This window comes from Lithobates pipiens, unplaced genomic scaffold (genome assembly GCF_037356315.1).
Source record: "Lithobates pipiens isolate NorthernLeopardFrog02 unplaced genomic scaffold, aLitPip1_a1.2 Scaffold_13, whole genome shotgun sequence".
Taxonomy (NCBI): Eukaryota; Metazoa; Chordata; class Amphibia; order Anura; family Ranidae; genus Lithobates; species Lithobates pipiens.
The window spans coordinates 372,613,835-372,640,671 of NW_027507718.1; the positions used below are offsets into that span (position 1 = coordinate 372,613,835).

The 26,837-nt window shown below is 42.7% G+C and overlaps 1 protein-coding gene across 1 annotated transcript in view; it reads right to left on the reverse strand.

Annotated features, from left to right (window-relative positions):
* Window positions 1-26,837, reverse strand: part of GLRA3 (glycine receptor alpha 3) — a 378,874-nt gene that overhangs the window by 215,222 nt on the left and 136,815 nt on the right. Inside the window, exon 3 of the mRNA XM_077477223.1 lies at window positions 26,533-26,600. Within this exon, the coding sequence (XP_077333349.1) occupies window positions 26,533-26,600 (68 nt within the window). The remainder of the gene's footprint in view (window positions 1-26,532; window positions 26,601-26,837) is intronic.

Here is a 26,837-nt window from a genome sequence, read left to right on the forward strand (position 1 = left end):
TAAATCCTGCTGGTTGTGTCTTAAATCACAGTGTGTTTTTATGAGTGTACTGTTTTACCTATGAAGAAATTTAATTCTGTATGATCATACACCATAGACTATAAACTTTCTTCTACAGAAGTCAACAAAGAAATACAGCCCTGCAGGGGCGTTGCTAGGTCTACAAAAGATCTGGGGCTAGAGCCCATAGCAGCGAAGAAATATTTTATTTTATATATCTATATATATATATATAGATATATATATAAATAATGTGTTAAACAATATTTACACAATATATCTCACTTCAGATTTTTTATTTTTTACTAATGAGATCTGGGTCCCCAGAGAGCCTCCCTACATACATGGGGGTTCCCAGAGAGCCCTCCCCCTTACATTAGGGTCACCAGAGACCCCCCTCTTAATTCAGGGTCCCCAGAGAGCCCCTCCTTACATCAGGGTCCCCAGAGAGCCCCTCCTTACATCAGAGTCCCCAGATAGCCCCTCCTTACATCAGGGTTCCCAAAGAGCCTCTACTTACACCAGGGTCCCCAGAGAGCCCCTCCTTACATTAGAGTCCCCAGAGAGCCCCCTTACTTTAGTTCCCCCAGAGAGCCCCCCCTTACACAGGGTCCCCAAAGAGCCTCCACTTACACCAGGGCTGCTGCCAAATGCAGTGTGTCAGTTGCCACTGCAGTCTGCTGCCAGATTTACAGAGCGCAGTGTATATATATATATATATATATATATATATATATATATATATATATATACCCACACATTGCAAAAAATATAATTCTCAGTAGTAAGTAGATAATAGCTGGAATTAGGCAGATATTGTATAATTATAGAAAACACTTGGTCTGTATATGAAGCCAAAAAAAAAACAGAACTCCTATCCATATTCCCTTCTCTCTTTCACACATCCATGTATAAATCTTACCTTCTGTCTCGACCAGCCATGCTTCCCATACTACCACCAGACCAGAGTGGCTGTGTACTTTCCCCACCCCCTCCTTTGCTCTCCACGGAACGTGCAGGGCAGGGATGATTTGATGCAGCTGCCGGGAAACAATCGCCCTTACATGTGAACACAGAAGCTGAGCTTCTGTGTATAGATGTGACAGCGAGAGCTAGCTAAAAAAAAGCTCTATTTACAGGGAAGCCAGACAGACTTTCTGAGGAAGCGATGTTGTCAGCGAGGTTCAGGCTGCTGTTGTTCTGTGTTTTGGGAAGGCACCTGTGGTCAGTGATCCCTCAGATGGACGGGCGGACCATGGGTGCCCGAGAAGGTGGAGACACTGTCGGAGAAGTTAAGAAGATCACACCAGTCCCTGTTACATGCCACTGAGTGCCAGAGAAATAGGAGGTTGGTGGAGACTAGAGACAGCTGTGACATCACTGATTGCTAGGTGGGGATAGCCCTAGCAACCAGTTTTGACAATGTAGTACGGTGGCTGTGTCCTCTATTTCAATCCGGGACACATGGGCACTTTAGCACACTGCTGCACCTGTTAAGAGACTCGGGCCTATAGGCCACATATTCAGGGCTATAGCCCCAAAAGCCACCCCCTAGCAACGCCACTGCAGCCCTGTCAGAAAAACTAGTTGAATCCATAGCACTGTACAATATAGTAAAGACTGACTGATTTATGGATCTGGACCTTCCTGTTACAGTCAGTATGCTAAGACTAGTACAAAGACAAATTAAGGTATTGCTTGAAAATAAAAATATATTTTTACTAAATGTATAGCTAGAATAAATGGAGTCATTTTGTAACAGCCTACATTTTCAATTTAACATAACCATGGACAGTATACTTCCCATGTCACAGACATATAATTGTACATGTTCACTGAACATAAGGGGCGGACCATTATCTGACCTGTAGAGATTGCTTATTCTAAATGACGGTGAATAGTTTCGGAACTTACCTAAACATATTTGAGGTCATAACAGAATATGTTAAAGTGGGGAAAAAAATCAATCCATCAACAATGACTATGTGTAACCCTTTTGCTGCTAGTATTAGTAAATAGATAGGAAAGTATATTATATTTACTTGTTTTAAACTGTTTTTCAGTTACTTCCTGTTTTCCAGGTCTAGGAAAAATTATGTCATACATCCCAGGAGTCTTCGGGAGGTGAGGAGGGGAGGAGGAGTTTTCTCAGCTAAGCATATCCTCCTGCATGCAGGCCTTACCTAAGGACAGATGGATTCCAGGAAGTAAATACCGCATGAATCATCTTCCCTTATGTCACTGCAGCTAGAAATGGTAGGTGTTTTTTTTTTTTCAAAGTTATTTCTATGCAAAATAAAGCACGGAGACATAGTTGGATGGGTGAGTTGCTTTGAATATTAAAAGTCAATCAAATTTGTTCCACTAATGCACACATTACAGCAGAGTATCAGCAAGTAGGAATGAGCCGAACACCCTCCTGTTCGGTTCACAGCGGAACATGCAAACAGGCAAACAATTTGGCAGAACAGACGAACATCGATAAAGTCCATGGGACATGAACATGAATAATCAAAAGTGCTAATTTTAAAGGCTTATATGCAAGTTATTGTCATAAAAGGTGTTTGGGGACCTGGGTTCTACCCTCAGGGGACATGTATCAGTGCAATTTTTTTTTTAAACCAACCTTTTTTGGGGAGCAGTGATTTTTTTCGTGCTTAAAGTGAAACAATAAAAATGAAATATTCCTATAAAAATTGTGCCTGGGGTGTTTATAGTATGGCTACCCCAAAGCACCTTCCCCATGTTGAGGGCATGTGGCCTGGCATGGTTCAGGAGGGGGGCGCTCTCTCATCCCCCCTCTTTTCCTGAGGTCTGCCAGGTTGCGCGCTCAGATAAGGGTCTAGTATGGATTTTGGGGGACCCCTTATGCCATTTTTTAAATTTTGGTGCAGGGTTCCCATTAAAATCCATACCAGACAAGAAGGGTCTGGTATGAATTTTGGGGGGGGACCCCTATGCCATTTTTTTAAAAAATTGCACAGGGTCCCCTTAATTTCCATCTCAGACCCGAAGAGCCTGGTGTGGATTTTAGGGGGATCCCATGCATTTTATAATTTTTTTGGGGGTTCCCCTTAATTTTCATACCAGACCCAAAAGGGCCTGGTAATGGACTGGGGGGGGGGGGATCCTATGCTCTTTTTTTCATTGAGTTTTATCTATTTTGCTGAGACCCGACAATTCATTACAGCCTCGATCAGTTTTAAATGACAATTTTTCCTTTAGAAATGTCATTTTGCTGTGGTACTGTTCTAAACATGGGTAAAATGTGCCACTTTATCGGCATACTATAGACACCCCCAGTCTTGATAGTTAAAGGAATAAAAAAATCACTGTTTCTGAAAAAAAACAGCCATTTAAAAAAAAAACAATTGCACTGATACATGTTGCATGGGACAGGACCCGGGTCCCCAAACACTTTTTATGACAATAACTTGCATATAAGCCTTTAAAATTAGCACTTGTGATTATTCATGTTCATGTTCCATAGACTTTAACAGTGTTCGTGTGTTCTGCCAAATTTTTTGACTGTTTGCATGTTCTGTTGTGAACCGAACAGGAGGCTTACGTTTGATTCGAACATCGGGCTCATCCCTACCAGCAAGAAGTGAAACAGGGCAGGCTAGGACTGGCTTACTGGAGGAACAGTGGATCCTCCAGTGAGCCTTTTATCAAGAAAGTGTCCAGCCACCTGACTCTTTGTATAACTTTTAGTAGTATAGTGCCTGGAAATTAGTACCCACCCGAGAAATGCCACCTCCTCTTCTCCCACCCTTTGTAGTATGTGATGTATATTGTGATAAAATGTTTAGAGAAACAGGTGAAGAATGTGAATGTGACATTTTGTTGGTTTTTTTTTCCAACTTTACCAGCATAAATTAAAAGCAAGCATGGTTTTACTTTGTAAGAAGATTTCTTATTTTGTCTACTATAATTGCCATGCCTCTGGGCTTAAAAGTATGAAGAAAATCAAGAGAAGAAGGTCTCTTTAACTACATACCTAAGTATACAGTGTGATTTTTTTTTTTTTTTTTTGCTCCAGCTGAAGTACCTGGTGATTCTTACCTTGGTAAATATACTATAATTTGTTTTCCAATTTTAAGTGATCAAATGAAAGAAAATGGCATGCTAGTGGATCTAAAAGCCTTTTAAATGCCACTGCAGTGGTTTTAAATTATTCCTGCTGCAGTTTGATTTATTCAGTCACTTGAATCTGGAAAACATAGCAAATTGTGGGTAGCAGATAGGTATGGTTACAAGGTGATGGAAGGCTCCAAAATGGTGACAAATAAATGTATGCTCAGCAATCGGTTGTTCTGATGCCTTACAAACTTTGTGGAAAAGAAAATATATCAGTTCTCCAAAAAGGTGTACAGTATTTCCTTTGCATTGCATGTTTAGAAATAGAGCACAACACATACTTCATACTTCAGGTTCTTTATACCTAGGAAAAGTAGGCTTTTTACAGCAGAGTAGCTATGAAGAGTCTGGAAAATAAAAGGCAGCCTAGCTGGATATGAGAATGCAACATTTTCAATGCATATGCAATATTTCTTATCCATTTCATAATTACTGTGTGTACTGGTCTGATCACATCAGTGTGAAATCTGATGGTTTGCTCTGAATTAATGTGTTTAAACAGTTGCACTTAAAGAGAATGAAAAGTGGTTTTAAAGGAGTTGTAAAGGCAGAAGTTTTTTTTTTTATCTTAATGTATTCTATGCATTAAGATAATAAAACCTTTTGTGTGTAGCAGCCTCCCCAGCACCCACCAATTACCTATCTGACCTCCTTCTTTCTCCACCAATTTACACAATCCTCTCAGCTATCCACTGCACTCCTCCTGATTTGCTGAGAGAGAGCAGAGGCTCTATTTGCTCCCGTGGCTGTCAATCAAAGTCAGTCAGTCAATCAGGGGAGATAGGGGGAGGGGCCGGGCCGCGGCTCCGTGTCTGAATGGATACACGGGCTATGACTCAGCTTGGGTGATAACCTGTAACAAGCTGCTGGCTGAGGAGCACTCAAAGGCAGAAGGAACTAGGGGCAGCAAAGAGGGAACTGAGAAGAGGGGGATCTGGGCTGCTCTATGCAAAACCAACTGCACAGAGGAGGTAAGTATAACATTTTTGTTTTTTTTGTTTTTTAAAGCGTGCCTTTACAATCACTTTAAGCATATTTTCTGTATTTATTGTGGTCATTGTTAGGGCAATTATAACAATGCTCTCTTTTCTTTTTTTTGTTAAAGCCAGGCACATATCGACTATTGCATGTGACTATTATGTAGTATTGTATCCATCCAGCAAATTGAATCAATGGCTCTTTTAATAGTTTTCTCAACTTACCAGGTATTGGAAAAACCCTTTTGTTTATGGAGATCAATAGCTAAAGGTAAAGTTTGCACTCAGAACTCGATCACTGTCAGAGAAGGTGTGCAGTTCCTTTAGATAAACGTTAGTGCTGTGGAAATCCTTTGTCATGTATTACATTTTTATTTTGGAAAACAAAGATTGTAAAAATACATAGGACAAAAAAAAAACCATAAAAATAATAATGACACAAAACAAATAAAGTTTCCTTTTGGCCTCGGTTCACATTTCTGCGGGTTAGAAATTTCAACCCGGCAAAGCAGTCCAACTTCAGGGGAAATTTGACAGACATCTATGCGGGTTCCTGCACAGAGGTCTATTGAAATCGCACCTGAAGTTGCCGAAAGTAGGGCAGGAACTACTTTTTGGAATCGGTGCGGTGCTGAAAAGTTGGTGTTGCACCGATCCTGTCGGTGCCATTGCTGGCAACGGCCGCAGATTTGGCATGCGATTTCACATGTCAAATCGCATGCCAAAGCGGACCAATGTGAACCTAGGCTTAAGAATACAAATTGTTTATTAAATGTGGACGAAAATAACAGGTTTTAAACCAATATAAACAGGTAAAGACCTCCATTATCATGCTCTTTTAAATGTTATTTTTAAATGTTACTTTTAAATGTAAAATATTTCAAATTCAAATAACATTATTTTTAAGATGCAATTATTGTTTTTTTTGTTTTTTTTAAACATTCCAGATTTTACCTCTGAAGCATATTTCCTGCATTTAAGTAAAAAAATTAAATAAAACATTTGGTAGGTTGCCTGAATTGATTTTGCATGAACATTTGGCACAATACTGAAATGACCAAGAAAGCAACAGCTGTGGCCTATTTGTATATGAGTTTGTGTTAAACAAAAACAAACATGTTTAACTTTAGAAACTTGCATATGCCATGTTTACATCAGATCATTCCAAAGTTGCCTTTAGTATATATTAAAGCCAACTAAAATATTATAATGCATACTTTTATACTGTATGTGTCATGTAAATAGTGATCTAAATGACAAGGTAATAAATATGACTAAACTGATTTTGGCAAAGATGTTATGAAATGTTTTCCACCATTCCAGCTAGTATGCATCTTAATGCCTACACTTACTTAAAAAACAAGCACAAGAGACATTGCTTACATTCAATAAGATGTTCCCTTTGTGCTGCCGTGACCTTGTTTAGCTGAAATTTTCCTCCTTCAATGACACCCCCTCACCCCTGCTGCTGCAATTGTCCAGTGTGGCTGGAGTAAACAGAACTAAGAGCACTTATCAAGAGTGCCCGACTATGCCTTCACTTTCTACACACACCCTCTAATCATAAATGGCATACTACAACTTCGTTTTTCATTCACAAATGCTTCTATGGATGGAGGAGTAAGTAATGTTCTTTGTGCTTTTTTTTTTTTTTTTTGGGGGGGGGGATTTTAATCACCAAGATCTCATTATTGCTCAAAACCAACATCAATTATCCTTGGTCTCATTGTAGGGTATTTAAACTCTTCCTGTCCCTCTCATCAGCTCATTTACTGGGCTTAATGCCAGGAGGCAGACTTGCTTTAACTGTGTACACAGGATCAGAAGCCCATCCCGCTGACTCCCGATTTGAACCAGAGACCTCGAGCTGTCTGTGACAGCTGGGTGGCCGTGCTGATAGCACTCAGTGAGCATGAAACCTTGGACACATATAAGCAACATGTGGGCATTGAAATCCACCATTCCTTAATGCATTACATGGTCAGCAAGAGGACAAAACAAGATGATTTGTGGTTACATTAACCAAAGATACCTATGAACTAAACTTTTAACAGTAACCACTGCGAGGGATGTAGGTTGGAACAGTAATACATATGTTGCTCTATACATACTGCACATACCATAACAGTCCCAGTGATACCCATTACACATACAAAACACAATGGGGGTTATTTACTAAAGGAAAATCCAGTTTGCACTGAAAGTGCACTTGGAAGTAAAGTCGCTGTAGATCCGAGGGGGACATGTAAGGTAAAACAAAAAACAGCATTTTAGCTTGCACATGATTGGATGATAAAATCAGCAAAGCGTCCACTCATTTCAGGACTACCCCTTAGATTTAGAGTGACTGCACTTCCAAGTGCACTTTCAAGTGCACTTGCAGTGTAAAGTGGAGTTGCCTTTCGTAAATAAACCCCGATGTTTTATTATGCTTGATTTTGTTATGCTTAATATTTAAAGTCAACCTTTCGATACCCGTGGACATACCGTATTTATCGGGGTATAACACGCACCGGCGTATAACACGCACCCCAAGTTTAGGAGGGCATTTTAAGGAAAAAAGTTTTAGGAGGGAAGTTTAAGGAAAAAAAACCTTACATTTAATTGCCAGTCAATGCAGCCTTATCAGTGTGCATCTGCAGCCTTGTCCATCATTGCAGAATGATCAGTGTCATTTGCAGCTTGCCCAGCGCTGTTTGCAGCTTTGCAGTGTCATTTGCAGCTTGGCCAGCGCTGTTTGCAGCTTTGCAGTGTCATTTGCAGCTTGACCAGTGCCGTTTGCAGCCTTGCCCATGTTTAAATTTCCCGCCGCCGAGACAGAGCGAGCGAGCGCCGCCGAAAAAGACCGAGCCGACTTAGCAACCTTTGGAGGAACCCTAGGGTTCCACAGAGCTCTGGTTGAGAATCACTGGTGTAGAAGGTCACTACCATGCTGCTGAATGTGTAGTTTAAACTACCGTATTTATCGGCGTATAACACGCACTTTTTCCCCCTTAAAATCGGGGTAAAGTCGTGGGTGCGTTTTATACGCCGATCCCCACTGTCTGCGAGTCAAAAATACAGAGCGCGGCCGAAACATACAGAGCGCTGCCCAAAAAGACCGAGCCGACTTGCTCGGCTCCGCTCGTAGTCCCGCCTCCCTGCTGTTTCTCTAGCGAGCGCTGCCGAAAAAGACAGAGCCGTCTGTACTGTGTATTCGGCTGGGCTCCACTCGCAGTCCCGCCCAGTATGGGTGGGGCTGCAAGCCGAGCCGAGCCGAGTACACAGTACAGTCGGCTCTGTGTTTTTCGGCAGCGCTCGCTAGAGAAACAGCAGGGAGGCGGGACTACGAGCGGAGCCGAGCAATCGGCTCGGTAATTTTCGGCGGCGCTCTGTATTTTTCGGCCGCGCTCGGTATTTTTGACTCGCAGACAGTGGGGATCGGCGTATAACACGCACCCACGACTTTACCCCGATTTTAAGGGGGAAAAAGTGCGTGTTATACGCCGATAAATACGGTAGTTTAAACTACACATTCAGCAGCTTGGTAGTGACCTTCTACACCAGTGATTCTCAACCAGAGTTCTGTGGAACCCTAGGGTTCCTCCAAAGGTTGCTAGGGGTTCCTTCAGCATTGGGCAATTTCTGCCTCTCAGATAAGTTCCCACTGACAACATTGATCTTTTTAGCTATCTGTAAAAAGGTAATTCTTCCCAATGACCACAAGTGTAAGGACCATTCTTCCCACTGACCATCACACTATTGTATCATGAGTTGTAGACTTCAAATTTTTAGCAGGGGTTCCCCCGAGACCAGAGAACTATTTCTGTGTTGAAAAGGTTGAGAAAGGCTGTTATACACAGTAGTAAGGTCACTTCCACAGCTAAACTCAACATTTCCTACAGACCAGACAACTAATACAAAGAGTGGGAAACAGTGGGTTAGAAACAGGGCAAGCATATTTTGCAAATACAATCTGGATCCTACTAATGGAAGGCCCAAAGAATATATTGTATCTAGTATAATCCACATACCATTTAATACCTTTGTTTCTGCATTCACCTTCACCAAGCATTTGGTTAAATTGTTTTTTCTAGAGGGGAGAAGGCACATTTTGCATCTGGAGGAGGTTATAGGAGTGGTGAGTGTCAGATACAGTATCAGCGTTAAGAAACTTATGAGTTTGAGAGGAGGTAATGGGTGGGTATGTTAGCTTCCATAGAAGTACTGGGGGATAGCAGGAGCAATACGTACAGAATTAAATCTCAAGGGTCCTGGCTTATACCCAATTTACATCTTACAGTGGGAATTTGCAAAGTCTACTTACAAAACTGGTGTCCTGTATTTTGTTACACCATTCACCCCCTCACACAAGCTAGATTTATTGTAGTGATTGATAAAAGTGTTTCTTATCATTCTGCCACTGTCTTGAAGCCATCAGTGGAATGCATTTGAAGACATTTTGCACTTTCTATTTTTAATCTCTGGCTTTAGAGCAGGGAACTAAACAGGGACTTGCTGTATTGGTATTATTTTTGTCTAGCCACTGAAAACAATTGTTCAAAATGGCAGCAGCTAGAGCAAATACTGACAAACATGTTATGTTATGTTTATTTGTGAGTGTCTAAATGCTTGTTTGTTGGTAACAGTTTGTGTTTTAGTAAAAATCACTTCTCTGTAGGATTCCATATTTATAGACAAAAAGTACTATACTGCTAGCCAAGTTACAGACATGTACCACCAATACACAAACATATTAAAGAGGCTCAGTAAATAATTAGTATGAATACAAAAAATGTGGCAGATCAGCAGAGTAGCTACAACATTCAAGCTTTGCTTAGGTAATAGTTAACTATGCACCCTTAAGCCAGACATATTAAACCACATCCACTGTTAGTTTATCCACATATGAACATACAGTGCCTTGCGAAAGTACTTGGCCCCCTTGAACTATTCAACCTTTTGCCACATTTCAGGCTTCAAACATAAAGATATAACATTTTTATTTTTTGTGAAGAATCACCAACAAGTGGGACACAATTGTGAAGTGGAACGAAATCTATTGGATATTTTAAACTTTTTTAGCAAAAAAAAATGAAAAGTGGTGCGTGCAAAATTATTCAGCCCCTTTACTTTCAGTGCAGTAAATTCACTCCAGAAGTTCAGCGAGGATCTCTGAATGATCCAATGTTGTCCTAAATGACTGATGGTGATAAATAGAATCCACCTGTGTGTAATCAAGTCTCTGTATAAATGCACCTGCTCTGTGATAGTCTCAGGGTTCTGTTGAAAGCGCAGAGAGCATCATGAAGACCAAGGAACACACCAGGCAGGTCCGTAATACTGTTGTGGAGAAGTTTAAAGCCGGATTTGGATACAAAAAGATTTCCCAAGCTTTAAACATCCCAAGGAGCACTGTGCAAGCGATCATTTTGAAATGGAAGGAGTACCAGACCACTGCAAATCTACCAAGGCCTGGCCGTCCCTCTAAACTTTCAGCTCAGACAAGGAGAAGACTGATCAGAGATCCAGCCAAGAGGCCCATGATCACTCTGGATGAACTGCAGAGAACTACAGCTGAGGTGGGAGAGTCTGTCCATAGGACAACAATCAGTCGTACACTGCACAAATCTGGCCTTTATGGAAGAATGGCATGAAGAAAGCCATTTCTCAAAGAAATCCCTAAAAAGTCTCGTCTAAAGTTTGCCACAAGCCACCTGGGAGACACACCAAACATGTGGAAGAAGGTGCTCTGGTCAGATGAAACCAAAATCGAACTTTTTGCCCACAATGCAAAACGATATGTTTGGTGTAAAAGCAACACAGCTCATCACCCTCAACACACCATCCCCACTGTCAAACATGGTGGAGGCAGCATCATGGTTTGGGCCTGCTTTTCTTCAGCAGGGACAGGGAAGATGGTTAAAATTGAGGGGAAGATGGATGCAGCCAAAGACAGGACCATTCTGGATGAAAACCTGTTGGAGTCTGCAAAAGACCTGAAACTGGGACGGAGATTTATCTTCCAACAAGACAATGATCCCAAACATACAGCAAAATCTACAAAGGAATGGTTCACAAATATACGTATCCAGGTGTTAGAATGGCCAAGTCAAAGTCCAGACCTGAATCCAATCGAGAATCTGTGGAAAGAGCTGAAAACTGCTGTTCACAAACGCTCTCCATCCAACCTCACTGAGCTTGAGCTGTTTTGCAAGGAAGAATGGGCAAGAATTTCAGTCTCTTGATGTGCAAAACTGATAGAGACATACCCCAAGTGACTTGCAGCTGTAATCGCAGCAAAAGGTGGCTCTACAAAGTATTAACGCAAGGGGGCTGAATAATTTTGCACTCCCCACTTTTCATTTTTTTATTAGTTAAAAAAGTTTCAAAAATCCAATAGATTTCGTTCCACTTCACAATTGTGTCCCACTTGTTGGTGATTCTTCACAAAAAAATTTTTTTTATATCTTTATGTTTGAAGCCTGAAATGTGGCAAAAGGTTGAAAAGTTCAAGGGGGCCGAATACTTTCGCAAGGCACTGTATGTACATTACAAGACCAATATATAAAGTCCTTCAATGGACCGCAATTGCACAAAGTAGGTGACGCTTGTGATATGTGACCACCACTGCGGCTGACTCTTTTGAATATTTTGAATAGTTGTTCATTGAAAATAACTCTTGTCTCTCCTCCCACTGCTAATGATATTCATACAGCATATAATATATTCCCCACTTTGTGTTTTACTTGTTACAGTTGCATAATGCATGTGAAATAACAGTGTAATTAAAAGTTACTTTCCAATATGTAAGACAATATTTGTAGATTTTTTTTTTATAATTCACATGAGTGACTAATGATAGGGTTCAGCACATGGTAACACACAGTATTGGCCCCACAGAGCTGTGTGTGACAAGCCTGACATTTAAAGCTGAACTTTCAGCAGAAATTTTATGTCAATTTTGAAAGGTCATTTTTTACCTTTAAGCAATAGCTTCTAGCTTTTCTATATGGTTATCCACCCACTGAGAAATCCCATCTTGAATCATTGTGAATAAGGGTCCAGTCTCATGTATTTCCATTTTGTACAATCTGTGGCAGCGTACAATCTGTGGCAGCTATGCCTGATATTTCTCTAATCATTGGATGGGTAACATCTCCTGTGTAATTCTTTGTTCAGTTCAATTACATTGCCACTTGTAGTAGTGGGAGAAGCTGGGCATCTTAGACTTCTGGTCTGACCCAGCTACTAAGATATAATTATTTGACCGACCAGGAGACTACTAGTCTGTCCTGTACACATTGATCTAACCACCTTAATTGACAGGCCAGGAGAGTGTCCATAACTACAATCCCACCTATACAGTTGCAAAAAAAGTATCTGAACCCTTTTGGAATGATATGTATTTCTGCACAAATTGGTCATAAAATGTGATCTGATCTCATCTAAGTCACAACAATAGACAATCACAGTCTGCTTAAACTAATAACACACAAAGAATTAAATGTTACCATGTTTTTTATTGAACACGCCATGAACATTCACAGTGTAGGTGGAAAAAGTATGTGAGTCCCTAGACTAATGAGATCTCCAATTGCTAATTGGAGTGTGGTGTCAGCCAACTGGAGTCTAATCAATGAGATGAGATTGGAGGTGTTGGTTACAGCTGCCCTGCCCTATAAAAAACAAACACCAGTTCTGGGTTTGCTTTTCACAAGAAGCATTGCCTGATGTGAATGATGCCTTGCACAAAAGTGCTCTCAGAAGACCTACGATTAAGAATTGTTGACTTGCATAAAGTTGGAAAGGGTTATAAAAGTATCTCCAAAAGTCTTGCTGTTCATAAATGGAGAAAGTTCAGCACTGCTGCTACTCTCCCTAGGAGTGGGGTTCCTGTAAAGATGACTGCAAGAGCACAGCGCAGACTGCTCAATGAGGTGAAGAAGAATCCTAGTGTGTCAGCTAAAGACTTACAAAAGTCTCTGGCATATACTAACATCCCTGTTAGTGAATCTACAATACGTAAAACACTAAACAAGAATGGATTTCATGGGAGGATACCACAGAGGAAGCCACTGCTGTCCAGTTTGCACAAGAGCATCTGGATGTTCCACAGCAGTACTGGCAAAATATTCTGTGGACAGATGAAACCAAAGTTGAGTTGTTTGGAGGAAACACACAACACTATGTGTTGAGAAAAAGAGGCACAGCACACCAACATCAAACATCATCCAACAGTGAAATATGGAGGTGGGGGCATCATGGTTTGGGGCTGTTTTGCTGCGTCAGGGCCTGGACAGATTGCTATAATCGAAGGAAAAATGAATTCCCAAGTTTTTCAAGACATTTTACAGGAGAACTTAAGGCCATCTGTCCACCATCTGAAGCTCAACAGAAGATGGGTGTTGCAACACCAGACATCCCAAGAATATTGCTGAACTGGAACAGTTCTGAAAAGAGGAATGGTCAAGAATTACTCCTGACCGTTGTGCACATCTGATCTGCAACTACAGGAAACATTTGGTTGAAGTCTGATATTCTAAAAACACCCATTCAGGGCAAAAAAATATATTTTGCAGTGTTTTCTGCATATCTGTACATGTGAGATACACACTTTAGATACTGTTCTTCTATTCAGCTATTCCAAAAAAAATTATTTAGGGCAAAATAATTTTTTTGAATAGCATTTTCTTCATATCTATATGTTTGAGATACTGTTGTTTTATTCTGCTATTCCAAAAAAGAAAATTTAGGGCAACATTATTTTTTTTGGTGCATTTTCTGCATATCTGTACATGTGAGGTACACTGTTTAGATACTGTTGCTCTATTCTGCTATTCTAAAAATACTCATTTAGGGCAAAACCAGATATTTTGCAGTGTTTCCTGCATATTTGTATATCGACCTTACCCAGCCATTGTTGTATTTTTGATCTTTCTCACTCTTTTGTGTAGGGTGTACCCTAATTAAAAAAAAAATTATTAAAAACAAAAATCAGTGTTGGCTACCTCATCCTCCTCCACCGCTGCTTCCACCTACACCGCCACATCCACCACCATCTCAACCTCCTATTCCATATGGACCTTGTCTTCCTAGGTTAAGATTATTATTTTACTTTTTTTTTTATTTCAAAGTATTTTATTTTGTATCACAACAAGAATAATACATTTGAAAGTAACATCCAGAATATCAATTCAGTCAAAACATAGAAAGGTTACAGGCAGCGCAACAAGATTGAGTGTAACGCGTCAGAGATATAAAATGTAAAATCATTTTAGACAGACATGGTAGTGTTATGCTGCGTACACACGTAGCCGACTATCCGACGGACTTAGTCTGGCGGACTTCCCGCCAGACTGTCCATCGGACTTTCCGAACGGGCTACTTGCCCACACACGGCACTTTTTCAGCAGACTAATACGGCGTACTAAGTCCGCCGTACTATCCGCCCTACTTATGAAATGAACAGACTCGCCCACACACGCGGAGGAAAGTCCGCTCATTTAGAGCGGGTCTCCAGGTAGGTGGGGCCCGCGAAGGAGACGTCACTGGCCCCGCCACCTGGTATGGAGTTAAAGGGGAACCCCAATGCCGAAAAACATCGGCGTGGGGGTCCCCCAGGTCCACCTCAGACCCTTGTCCGAGCACGCTACCCGGTCGGCCAGGAAAGGGGGGACGAGCCAGCGCCCCCCCCCTCCGAGCCGTACCAGGCCGCGTGCCCTCAACATGGGGGGTGCCTTGGGGAAGGGGGGGCCGTGTGGTCGGAGGTGTACCTTCTCCCTGGACACCCCCAATGGGAGCTATCTGTGCCTAAAAGGAGGTGTATGTTGGGGTCCCGGCGAATGGAGATGGCGAGTGTCTCAATTGCTATTGCAAAGATTAGCAGAGATAAAGAACAGCCTTGTCTGGTGCCTTTGGCTATATGTATTGGTTTGGAGTAGTGGCCTTGAAGCCTAATATAGGCTTTAGGATTTGAAAAGAGAGCTTGGATCAGGCCCATAAACTTGTCACCAAAGCCCCAACATTCAAGGGTTGTAAAGATGTATGGCCAGGAGACCGAATCTAAGGCCTTTTGAAGGTCCAGTGATAAAAGCATGCCTGATTGTTTTGTACCTCCTGGTCAGTTTGTCTGGAGGATGGAGACTATGTTTATGGCTCTTCTGATCTGATCAGGGCCCTGTCTGCCTGGGATGAACCCCACTTGATCCTTATGAACATATTGATTAACAAAGGAAGCTAGACGATTTGCAAGGAGTTTGGTAAGGATTTTTAAGTCGCTATTGATGAGGGAGATGGGTCTATAATTACTGACTTCTTCCGGGTTTTTATCCAGTTTTGGTATTACTGCAATGTAGGCTGTGTTTAGGTGAGGATCAAGTGGGGATCCCTGTGTCTTTGCGTTAAAATTTTTTGTCAAATGTGGAGTCAGGGTAGTGGTGAATGACTTCAATTGGGTTCCAGTTTGGGGTCAAGTTCAGGTCCTGAACTCAAACTTTTTTACGAAGTTCGGCCGAACTCGTTGGACCCGAACATTCAGGTGTCCACACAACCCTACTCCTAACACCTTTGCCTCCTATACATACTGTTCCTTTTGCTCACAATCAATGTCATCTAGCAGAGAGGTGGCTTTGTCTTGCATTTGTAAGAGAATTGCTGATAGGCATAGTAGCGAGTGTGGGAGAGAATGATTAGGGGTGTTGTGGAAGTGGCAGTGGTAAGAGTGGGGGAGGGGAATGTAAAGCACTGTGGTGAGATGAGGGCATGAGGCACAGTGGTGAGAGCAGGGAAGGGAATGTTTGCAGGTACAGTAGAAGGTTGAAGGATGGAACACTGGGAAGGGGCTGCCAGGTGAAGAAAAGAGAATGATTTCCTGTGTATACATGCTTCCTTAAAGCTGCCATCAATATGGAAATGAAATCCTGTGCATACACAGCAGTGGCCAGTCTGTACTGCTACTACAGCATATGTACAGAATTACTTATACGTATTGTGATGTCAGAAACTTGGAGGAGTTGATGTCCTGCAAATGCACAATAGTGGCAATACAGATCAGTCACTAATGTGGATGTGCAGAATTTTGCTCACATATTTCTGACATCAGTATTGTGCAAGCATGGTAGTGTTAAGATGAGATACAACATGGAGTTAAAATATTAACATGTAACAAGTTGAAGTCACCACAAAGCTATCTCAACATGACTTAGAAATGAACTATAAGGGAACTGTGTTTTACCTCTTGTGTTCTGAGTTCTTTCTCCTTCCTTTAGCCTTGTCTAGACAATGTAGGAATGAGAAGATGTCCGTAAGACTAAGCCCAGGATGGTAATCATTGTTACTGATGTGTGGAATGTGTGGGATAATGGTTAGAAGCAGGTGAATAGGAAAGAATGTAGGCTTTGTGCCTTTGGCTGAGAGTCCTTTTATATTAAGGGTTTATTTTATGTTCTTTTTAATTATCACTTCTGCTGATTTACAAAAATCAATTAGTATGCAAGCGTCATTTATCCTCAGTTATTGCCATTTATCATTTATGTGACATTTACAATGTTATCTCAGATAATCAGAATTTCCCCCTCCCCCATGGATATGTGCCCGAGATAGAGAATAGTGAGAATAAGGTAGACACTATGTAATGGACAGGATACGTAACAGATAATATGCAATATGGCATAAAAACTATGTGTTTAATCTTGTACCTTTGTCACTCTGCTTTTGATGCTTTGTGATCCAGTGTACACTTCTATTACTCAGTAAACCATACAAAGACAGAAAATATACCTGTGTGGATGTCCTTCATTGCAAGGCTATTCTTAACAGTGGTGACCTCTGTCCTCTGCACTGCCTTCCAACTCCCCGCAACAGGAGGAAAAACTAAGGTGACAACCTTTTCTCATTTACTTCTTTCACTCCTGAGTGGGTAGAGTTGTTTTGGCGAACACAGGGCACAAGAAGTAACACCTCTCTGATTTTCCTTTTCCTTCCAACGTATTGTCGCTGTATGAATTATTGACATGGGAGAAATTTTCCTTATATTAATTGCTGTTGACTTTTGATTTGATTGATTGCAATTTGGATTTGAATTTGATAATATTGCTATTTTTGTGTTTGCTTTGAATACTGTTGGAACGGTAGTAGTTTAACCACTTGCCACTGGGCATTTATACTCCCTTCCTAACCAGGCCAATTTTCAGCTTTCAGCACTCTCACGCGACAATTACTCAGTTACTGAATGCACCACTGTACCCATATTACATTTTTGTCCCTTTTTCACACAAATAGAGCTTTATTTTGGTGGTATTTAATCACCATTGGGTTTTTAATTTTTCACATTTTAAATAAAAAAAGATTAAACGTTTTGTAAAAAAAAAATGAATTTTTCTTAATTTCTGTTCTAAAATTTAGCAAATTAGTCATTTTTCTTTATACAATTTGACCAAAATGTATACTGTTACATTTCTTTGGTAAAAATAACCCGAATCAGTGTATATTACTTGGTCTTTGTGAAGGTTATAGAGTCCTTAAGCTAATCATTGAAAATTGATCACACCTGATGTACTGGTGGCCTGGCTCATTTCTTGAGACACTAATAAGCCAGGAAAGTACAAATACCCCCCCCCCCCCCCCACCAAATGACCCCTTTTTGGAGAGTAGACATTTTAAGGTATTTGGTAAGAGGCATTGTGAGTTTTTTGAAGTTTTAATATTTCCGCTATAATTATTTGCAAAATTAAGATTTTTTTCACAAAATTGTCACATTAACAGGTTATTTCTCTCACGTGGCATATGCATACTTGCCAATACCCATTCTTGCTACTTCTCCTGACTCACAACCACAGAGAGGCCCAACATACAAGGTAGACTGCCATGCGTTCCAGGAGCATAAATTACACATCAAAATTCCTGACTACTTATTACACTTTTGAGGTCCTGGAGCACCAGGACAATGGAAACACCCACAAAATAACTCTATTTTGAAAGCAAATAACCTAATATATATTCTATGAGGCATTATGAGTCTTTTGAACATGACATTTGTTTCCGCAAGTTTTTGGAAAATGTGGAAAGAAAATTAAAACACATTTTTTGGACACATATTTACAGCACTGACAGGTGCTAATGATGATCCACTGATAGCGTGGCACTGATGAGCACTCACTTATGGGGATGGGCACTGATGTGCACTATTGGGCACTGATGAGAACCAATAGGGCACTGTAGTGGCACTAATAAGCACTAATAGGGCATTGTAGTGGCACTGATGATCACTGTAGTGGCACTCATGATCACTTTAGTGGCACTGATGAGCACTCACTGATAGCTCTGTAGCGCACCGATGTGCACTGTAGGGCACTGATAGCACTTTAGGCCACTGATGAGAACTCGCTGATGGCACTGATATGCACTGTAGGGCACTGATGTGCACTGATAAGCAGTCACTGATGTGCACTGTAGGGCACTTATGAGCACTGTAGTGGCACTGTAGGGCACTGATGATGTGCACTGTAGCGGTACCATAGGGCACTGATGAGCACTGTAGTGACACTGTGGTGGTACTGCTGAGCAGTGCAGTGACACTGATGAGCACTGTAGTGGCATCGTAGGGCACTTATGAGCACTGTAGTGGCACCGTAGGACACTGATGATCACTGTAGTGGCACTGGTGGGCAATGTAGTGGCCCTGAATAGCACTGTAGGGAACCGATGAGCACTGATGTCACTATAGTGGCACTGGTGGCACTGATGGCACCACAGGGCACTAATGGGCACTGTAGTGGAACTGTTGGCATTGTAGGGGTACTGATGTGTCACTGATGAGCACTGTCTGAACTGTAGGGGCACTGAGGGGGCCCTGATTAGCACTGTTGGCACTGTAGGGGCAGTGACGGCGCACAGGTGAGCACTGTTGGCACTGTAGGGACACTGATGTGGCCCTGATTAGCACTGTTGGGGCACTGATGTGGCACAGGTGAGCACTGTTGGCACTGTAGAGACATTGATGTGGCCCAGATGAGCACCGTTGGCAGTGTAGTGGCACTGATGAGCACTGTTGGTGCTGTAGGGGCACTGATGGCACTCAGGATCGTGCTATCTGGCTGGAGTGTTTCTCTCTCTCTTCTCGTCATGCCGATACATCATGTGAAGAGAGGAGAGAGAAACACCGCAGTAGCACAAGCTGAACTGGCAATGATGGCAGTTTGTTGACAAGTGATCTCCATCATTGGATGGAGTGATCACATGGTAAAGAGCTGCTGTGATTGGCCCTTTAACTCAAACCGTGATGTGCTGGGTCCCAAGGACCCAGCCATCATGGACACTTCTGGCTGCATGCCCAAGGGAGGTGCTCTAGAAGTGAGAGCGCAGGAGGCCATCACATGACAGCCTCCCAGAACTAGATGGCCACACTGTAGCCATCCGGCTAAAGCGTGGTCGACAAGTGGTTAAAGAAAAGGGATTTGCTTTCCAATATCTGGCATGCCTGCTTATTGCTTAACTGAATGTATATACTGTGGTGAGCCCCTAGAGGGCAAAAGACTTGGTGTGTGCATGGTCTGCTGTGTGTTCTCTGGAATAGGAAGATAGCTAAGGCTAGCCTATCACCACTCAGAATGGGACGCCTTCTCTGAATGAGCACAAGTCAAAGTTAGAAGAATCTTCTGAGGTTGTTGATAGTAAATATTGATCACTACCACAGATGCCATGTTGATGGCAGCTTTATGGGAGAACGAGATTAATACTTCATCCAATGCATCCACACTTAAGATAACAATGTGCATGCATGAGGATATTAGGATACAGTACTGTGCATGATGGGGGGAATATGTTCATGCATCGGTGGGAATGAATTAGACACCATCCCAAAAATTGCCCTTTCTAAGTACAAATATTTATTTCAACTTAACAACATTATCTCTAACTAACTAAGCCAAATGCTTATAACATATTATTATTAATAGTATTATTATTATTATTTAATCACTTCACTTCCGAGTATTCCTTTCTTATAATAACTATAAGATCTTAACCTTTGCTATGACTAATTAATTTCAATGATCATATCTCATTACTTTCAATGGCTCACTCAACTCTTCTAAAGCAGGGTAGGCCAGCTTAGGCAACCTTCAACCCCAATGTCACCAACTGGTTTTAAGGTCTTGCAGTTAAGCTCCAGACAAAGAGCTAAATACAGAGATTAAATAAAAATGGAAGGACAGAACAGTGCTCCCTGTATGTATCTTTGTATTGTGTTCAAAAGTGTGTCTTTTAAGGACTTTAAAAGTTACTTGACTCAATTATGGCAAAATTGTATGTTGTGACAGGAAATTTTCCATAATTTCTATATGAATGTTCAAACAAAATTCTGCTGGTGTATGCCCAGCTTTACAGTGTGTCTGCGGGCTCAAAGACATACAGAGGTTTAACAGGACAGGTTCCACTCAGAACAGGACTCGCTATGGTCGACCATAGCACCATTTTCAGAGGTTGTCTTTGGGAAATAGATATATGAGTGCTGCCATCATTGCTGCAGAGGTTGAAGGGGTGGGGGGCCAACCTGTCAGTGCTCAGACCATACGCCACACACTACACCAAATTGGTCTGCGTAGCTGTCATGCCAGAAATAAATCTCTTCTAAAGATAATGCACAAGAAAGCCTGCAAACAGTTTGCTGAAGAGAAGCAGACTAATGACATGGATTACTGGAACCATGTCCTGTGGTCTCATGAGACCAAGGTAAACTTATTAGGTTCAGATGGTGTCAAGTGTGTGTAGTGGCAACTAGGTGAGGAGTACAAAGACAATTGTGCCTTGCCTACAGTCAAGCATGGTGGTGGGAGTGTCATGGTCTGTGGCTGTATGAGTGCTGCTGCCACTGGCAAGCTACAGTTCATTAAGGGAAACATGAACGCCAACATGAACTGTGACATACTGAAGCAGAGCACGATTCCTTCCTTTCAAAGACTGGGCCGCAGGGTAGTATTCCAACATAATAACGACCCCAAACACATCTTCAAAATGACCACTGCCTTGCTAAAAAAAGTTGACCGTAAAGGGGATGGACTGGCCAAGCATGTCTCAAGACCTAAATCCTATAGAGCATCTGTGGGGTATCCTTAAATGGTCTCCTCTCATGGAGGAGTGGAAGAGGACTCCAGTGGCAACCTGTGAAGGTCTGGAGAACTCCATGGCCAAGGGGGTTAAGGCAGTGCTGGAAAATAATGGTGGCCACAAAAAATAATGACACTTTAGGCCCAATATGGACATTTTCACTTAGGAGTGTACTCACATTTATTGTCAGCTATTTAGATTAATGGCTGTGTGTTGAGTTATTTTGAGGGGACAGCAAATTTACACTGTTATACAAGATGTACACTCAATACTTTACATTGTAGCAAAGTCTTATTTCTTCAGTGTTGTCACATGAAAATATATAATAAAATATTTACAAAAATGTGAGGCTTGTATTCACTTTTGTGAGATACTGTATGTGCTTTCCCCTTTGACCAAAAACAAACATATGCAGAACTTAATAATAATATAATAATTTATATCAATTTTTTTCAATATTTATTGTATTTTTTCAGCTGCTTGCAGACATATTCTTTGATCCTGCAATCATAGCTTATTTCCTGGAATTCACTAAAGCTCAGTTTGTTTTGTTGTCCTTCAAGGTCTAACAGCCTTACATTACCTGCCATTAGGGAACTAAAATAACTTATTTTCAAGAACGTTGCCATTTAGTGTAAAGAAATCTACTGTCACAGTCAGAACACTGTTAATGGTCTATTTATAAAGCAGAGAATTTTCTCTGATTGGTGAGATGGAGAGACAGGACAATAATGTTAGTTTTTTGCTGTGAAGATTTTAAGTTGTTGGGCTAAGGTAGTAGTGCTGTGTTTTCCACAAGATCTGCAGGGCATTGAAGTCCACCTGAATCGACTCACTCCTCCACCCCCTCCCTATTGCTAAAGAAAGGAACAGTGGCAATATCTGACTAGGCCTGTAAAAGGAGCAGTCAGCTCTGAGCGAGTAGTCTGCCTGAGTCATACACTGGGTCATCCTCTCTATTTGATGTCACATCAAATAGAGAGGATGAGTGTGAGTGTGTTTTGGATGCACTTCAGAACAGCGTGAGGTGGTCTTGGGATACGATCCAGCTTCTTTGGCTCCCCTCACCAGATCTGACAGTTCCATCTGCCACGAGTGATTCCTGTAGGACTGGATGGTCACAACGGTGTACGCTATTGATGAGTCTGTATTCATTTTAGATCTTGAGTTTTTATAACCATTTATTTATTCAAATTGTATCTTATATGCTGCACTTAGATGGTGCTTTCTCTCCTTTTTCATTTTATCCTGATCTTCTAGAGCTGGCTAATTCTGTGAAAGGCTGCCACTAGTACCTGCTATACAGAAGGAACTCACATGGGACTATAACAGATGTCTAATGCCACGTACACACGATCAAACAATCAGGTGGAAAAGTCCGGCAAACTCAAGTCCGCCAAACAATCCCCGTGTGTAGCCTCCGGCATACTTTTTTGACCCGAAAGTATGGCGGACTTAGAATGCCGTGTTGCACATCAATCTGCCCGCCGTACTCGCATTTCGGCGGACAATCCAGCCGTGTGTGTGCCAGTCCGCCGTACTTTTGAAATGAGCGGACTTTTCCCGCCCGGAGAAAAGTCCGCTCATTTCGAGCGGGTCTCCAGATAGGCGGGGCCCGCGAAGGAGACGTCGCTGGCCCCGCCGCCTGGTATGGACTTAAAGGGGAACCCCAACGCCGAAAAAAATCGACGTGGGGGTCCCCCAAAGTCCACAACAGACCCTTGTCCGAGCACGCTACCCGGCCGGCCAGGAAAGGGGGGGCGAGCGAGTGCCCCCCCCTCCTGAGCCGTACCAGGCAGCGTGCCCTCAACATGGGGGGGTGCCTTGGGGAAGGGGGGCCGCGCGGCCCCCCCACCCCAAAGCACCTTGTCCCCATGTTGATGAGGACAAGGGCCTCTTCCCGACAACCCTGGCCGTTGGTTGTCGGGGTCTGCAGGCGGGGGGCTTATCGGAATCCAGGAGCCCCCTTTAATAAGGGGGCCCCCGGATACCGGCCCCTAAATAAAGTACAAAAAAAACACAACACACGAGATAAAATACTTTATTGCACAGCTCCGGGGGTCTTCTCGCCGGACTCCTCCGCTATCTTCTTGTAGCTCTTTTGCTAGCGGAGGAGTCCGGCTTTCTTCCTCACCGCCGGCCTCTTCTCCCGACCTCGGGGGTCTTGTCCCCCTCTTTGGTTCTTCTGCCGGGCCACTGCGCCTTCTTATAGCTCTTTTACAGGCGGTGGCCCGGTCTTCTGTCGCCGCCGCCTTCCGTTCTTCTTCTTCTCCTTCTTCTCCTGGAGATGTTGACTCGACGCTCTCTCCGGCCACAATGCCAGGGACGCGCTGCGCGGCCACTTATATAGGGACAAGGGGCGGTGTCACATGGCTTTATGTCACATGGGTTGGTGTCACATGGTGACCCCGTCCCCTTACGATGTCACAGTCCCCATGTGACATCAACCCATGTGACCAACCCATGTGACATAAAGCCATGTGACACCGCCCCTTGTCCCTATATAAGTGGCAGCGCAGGGCGTCCCTGGCATTGCGGCCGGAGATATCGTTGAGTCAACATCTCCTGGAGAAGAAGGAGAAGAAGAAGAAGAACCGAAGAGGGGGATAAGACCCCCGAAGTCGGGAGAAGAGGCCGGCGGCGAGGAAGAAAGCCAGACTCCTCCGCTAGCAAAAGAGCTACAAGAAGATAGCGGAGGAGTCCGGCGAGAAGACCCCCCGAAGACGGAAGACCCCCGGAGCTGTGCAATAATGTATTTTATCTCGTGTGTTGTGTTTTTTTTTGGGTACTTTTATTTTACAGGTGAATGGGTAGGGGTACATTGTACCCCATACTCATTCACATAGGGTGGGGGGCAGGTATCCGGGGGCCCCCTTATTAAAGGGGGCTCCCGGATTCCGATAAGCCCCCCGCCCGCAGACCCCGACAACCAACGGCCAGGGTTGTCGGGAAGAGGCCCTTGTCCTCATGAACATGGGGACAAGGTTCTTTGGGGTGGGGGGGGCCACGCGGCCCCCCCTTCCCCAAGGCACCCCCCATGTTGAGGGCACGCGGCCTGGTACGGCTCAGGAGGGGGGGCGCGCTCGCTCGCCCCCCTTTCCTGGCCGGCCAGGTAGCGTGCTCGGACAAGGGTCTGTTGTGGACTTTGGGGGGACCCCCCACGCCGATTTTTTTCGGCGTTGAGGTTCCCCTTTAAGTTCATACCAGGCGGCGGAGCCCGCGACATCTCCTTCGCGGGCCCCGCCTACCTGGAGACGCGCTCGAAATGAGCGGACTTTTCTCCGGGCGGGAACAGTTTGCTCATTTCGAAAGTACAGCGGACTGGCCCACACACGGGCGGACTGTCCGCTGAAACAAAGTTTCAGCGAACAGTTTTACGGAAATTCCGTAAGACTTTGTTCGTCAGACAGTCCGCTGAAACTGTCCGCTGAAGCCCACACACGAGCGGACTGTCCGCTGAAACACTGTTCAGCGGACAAAGTTGGGCGAACAGTCCGCCCGTGTGTACGCGGCCTTAGTCTAGGTTCACTTTACTATGGATGTGGGAATGTTTGTAAATTACACGTGTTCCCAAACCCGCAGACTCATGCAGCCAAAATTAGCTGCTTTTTAGCAGACATGTAGGGGTGACATTAATTCCTAATGGCACCCTCACACACCTGAAATCGTAGCACGTTTTTGTGTGTGCAAGATCACATGGTGCCGCAGTACCACAAGGTTCTGTGCAGCTGCCCTGCGGGTACATTTTGGGAAAAGGGTCTGGGAATTTACTCTGCATTTCCTGTAGATACAGCAGCTCATTCAAATGAAGGAGATCTATATATGGGAACCTATCCTTACTAGAGGATGTTTATTTTGCTAATGCAGTGTGCATCATAAGCTTTTGCCATAGTAGAAAAGGGTTAGAACCCCTGTCATTTTCTTTTGTGTTTGGTTTTTGTTCTGGTGGAGACATTCTCTGCTTGTCCTAGAGACACAGCAGAAAGCAATTCCTGGCTACCAGGACAGATATTGAGTGTGAATTTCCTTTGCTGGGACAAACAGTAATGAAGATCTTTCCGCAAGGACAATTTATCTTCTTCTTCTATCCCTTTGTTAGGAAATGTGTATGACTTTTTTTTATTAATAGACCATACATTACATCCATTACATATTTACTAAAAAGTATAGCAAAAAGAAAGCATCACAATTGAGATCAAAAACTACCAAATACTGTCCCATTCACCATGCAAATAAATACTACTCTTATGCCGCGTACACACGATCAGAATTTGTCAGAAAAAGCTCTGATGGTTTTCCCAACGGAATTCCGTCTTGCATACACATGGTCACTCCAATTCCGACTGTCAAGAAAGCGGTGACCTACAACGGGACTAGAAAAAGGAAGCTCAATACCCAGTAACCAATAGCTTCCATCTCATAGTTGAATCTGAGCATGCGTGAGTTTTTGCACCTCGGAATTACATACACGCGAACGGAATTTCCGTTAGAAGGTTTTTCCGTTGGAAAAATTGAGAACATGCTCTCAAATTTTTTAATTTGGCCAGCTAAATTCCAATGGAGAATACACATGGTCACATTTTCAATTGAAATGCTCTCATCGGTCTTTTGCTGGCAGATAATTCTGATCGTAAAGTATTATTAAACCCTACCTTAAAATATTAAGGGCAGCTGATTTAATTACTCACTGAGTATGCAGCTCCCTTATTCTTCAAATAACCTTGCCTATGTTCCAGTCCTGGTACAATTACTGCTGGCCAGGTTTCAAGGTGGCTCCTTTCTCTTTCAGTGTTTACGGAAAGCAGCCCTGAGAGAGCAGAAGCCAGCAGCAGTGAAAGTTGTAAACATATAGTTTACTGGGCAATGTTTATTTTATTGTGCTCCATTCGTTAAACTAATAGTTTACTTTTATTATCAAAATTCAAGACAGACATCTTTTTCATGATGACATTTAATTAGCTGAGCCTATACTATGTTCTTGATCTATACAGAAGACAGGTCATTGCAAGTCATAGCTGTGTTCTGATAGTTGGTATTTTAATTGCAATTACATCATTTTTTGATACTCTAGAGCTGTAGTACACTTCTGCTAGATCACAGCTCTCTACACCAATACAATGACATTGTGTTGAAATGTTTCATCAAGGCAAAAACTGTATATTTTATGTGCAAAGCTCAAACAGATTTTGCATTTTATTATTCCAAACCTGTAAATAACCCTGGATAAAAGCAGTTGAGGCCACCTTTAACTGAGATATGATATTTCTTGGTGTATAGGACTACTGATTATGTACTTGTGTAAAGCTTAGCAATATTTTTAATCACTTACCATGGTTGTTTCAGCAATTGACCCAAAGCTGTTTACAAATATGTTGCATGTGACATTCACCGGTGGTCCTGTCATATAACAAAAAAAAAACAAGTTAGATACAAATAACCAAAACAGAACTTTAACATTTATAGACAAACTGTCAGCAACCAGAACCTAAGCTGAACCTCAGCCTTACCTTTAAGTTCTTTCAATTTTGGACACTCAGCATCACATGTTGGCATGCCCCAGACTGGCAATCACCCATCAAGGTGTTTTGGTATTTTGATGTTTGTAAACTACTGAGCCCATGAGCCAGCCCACGA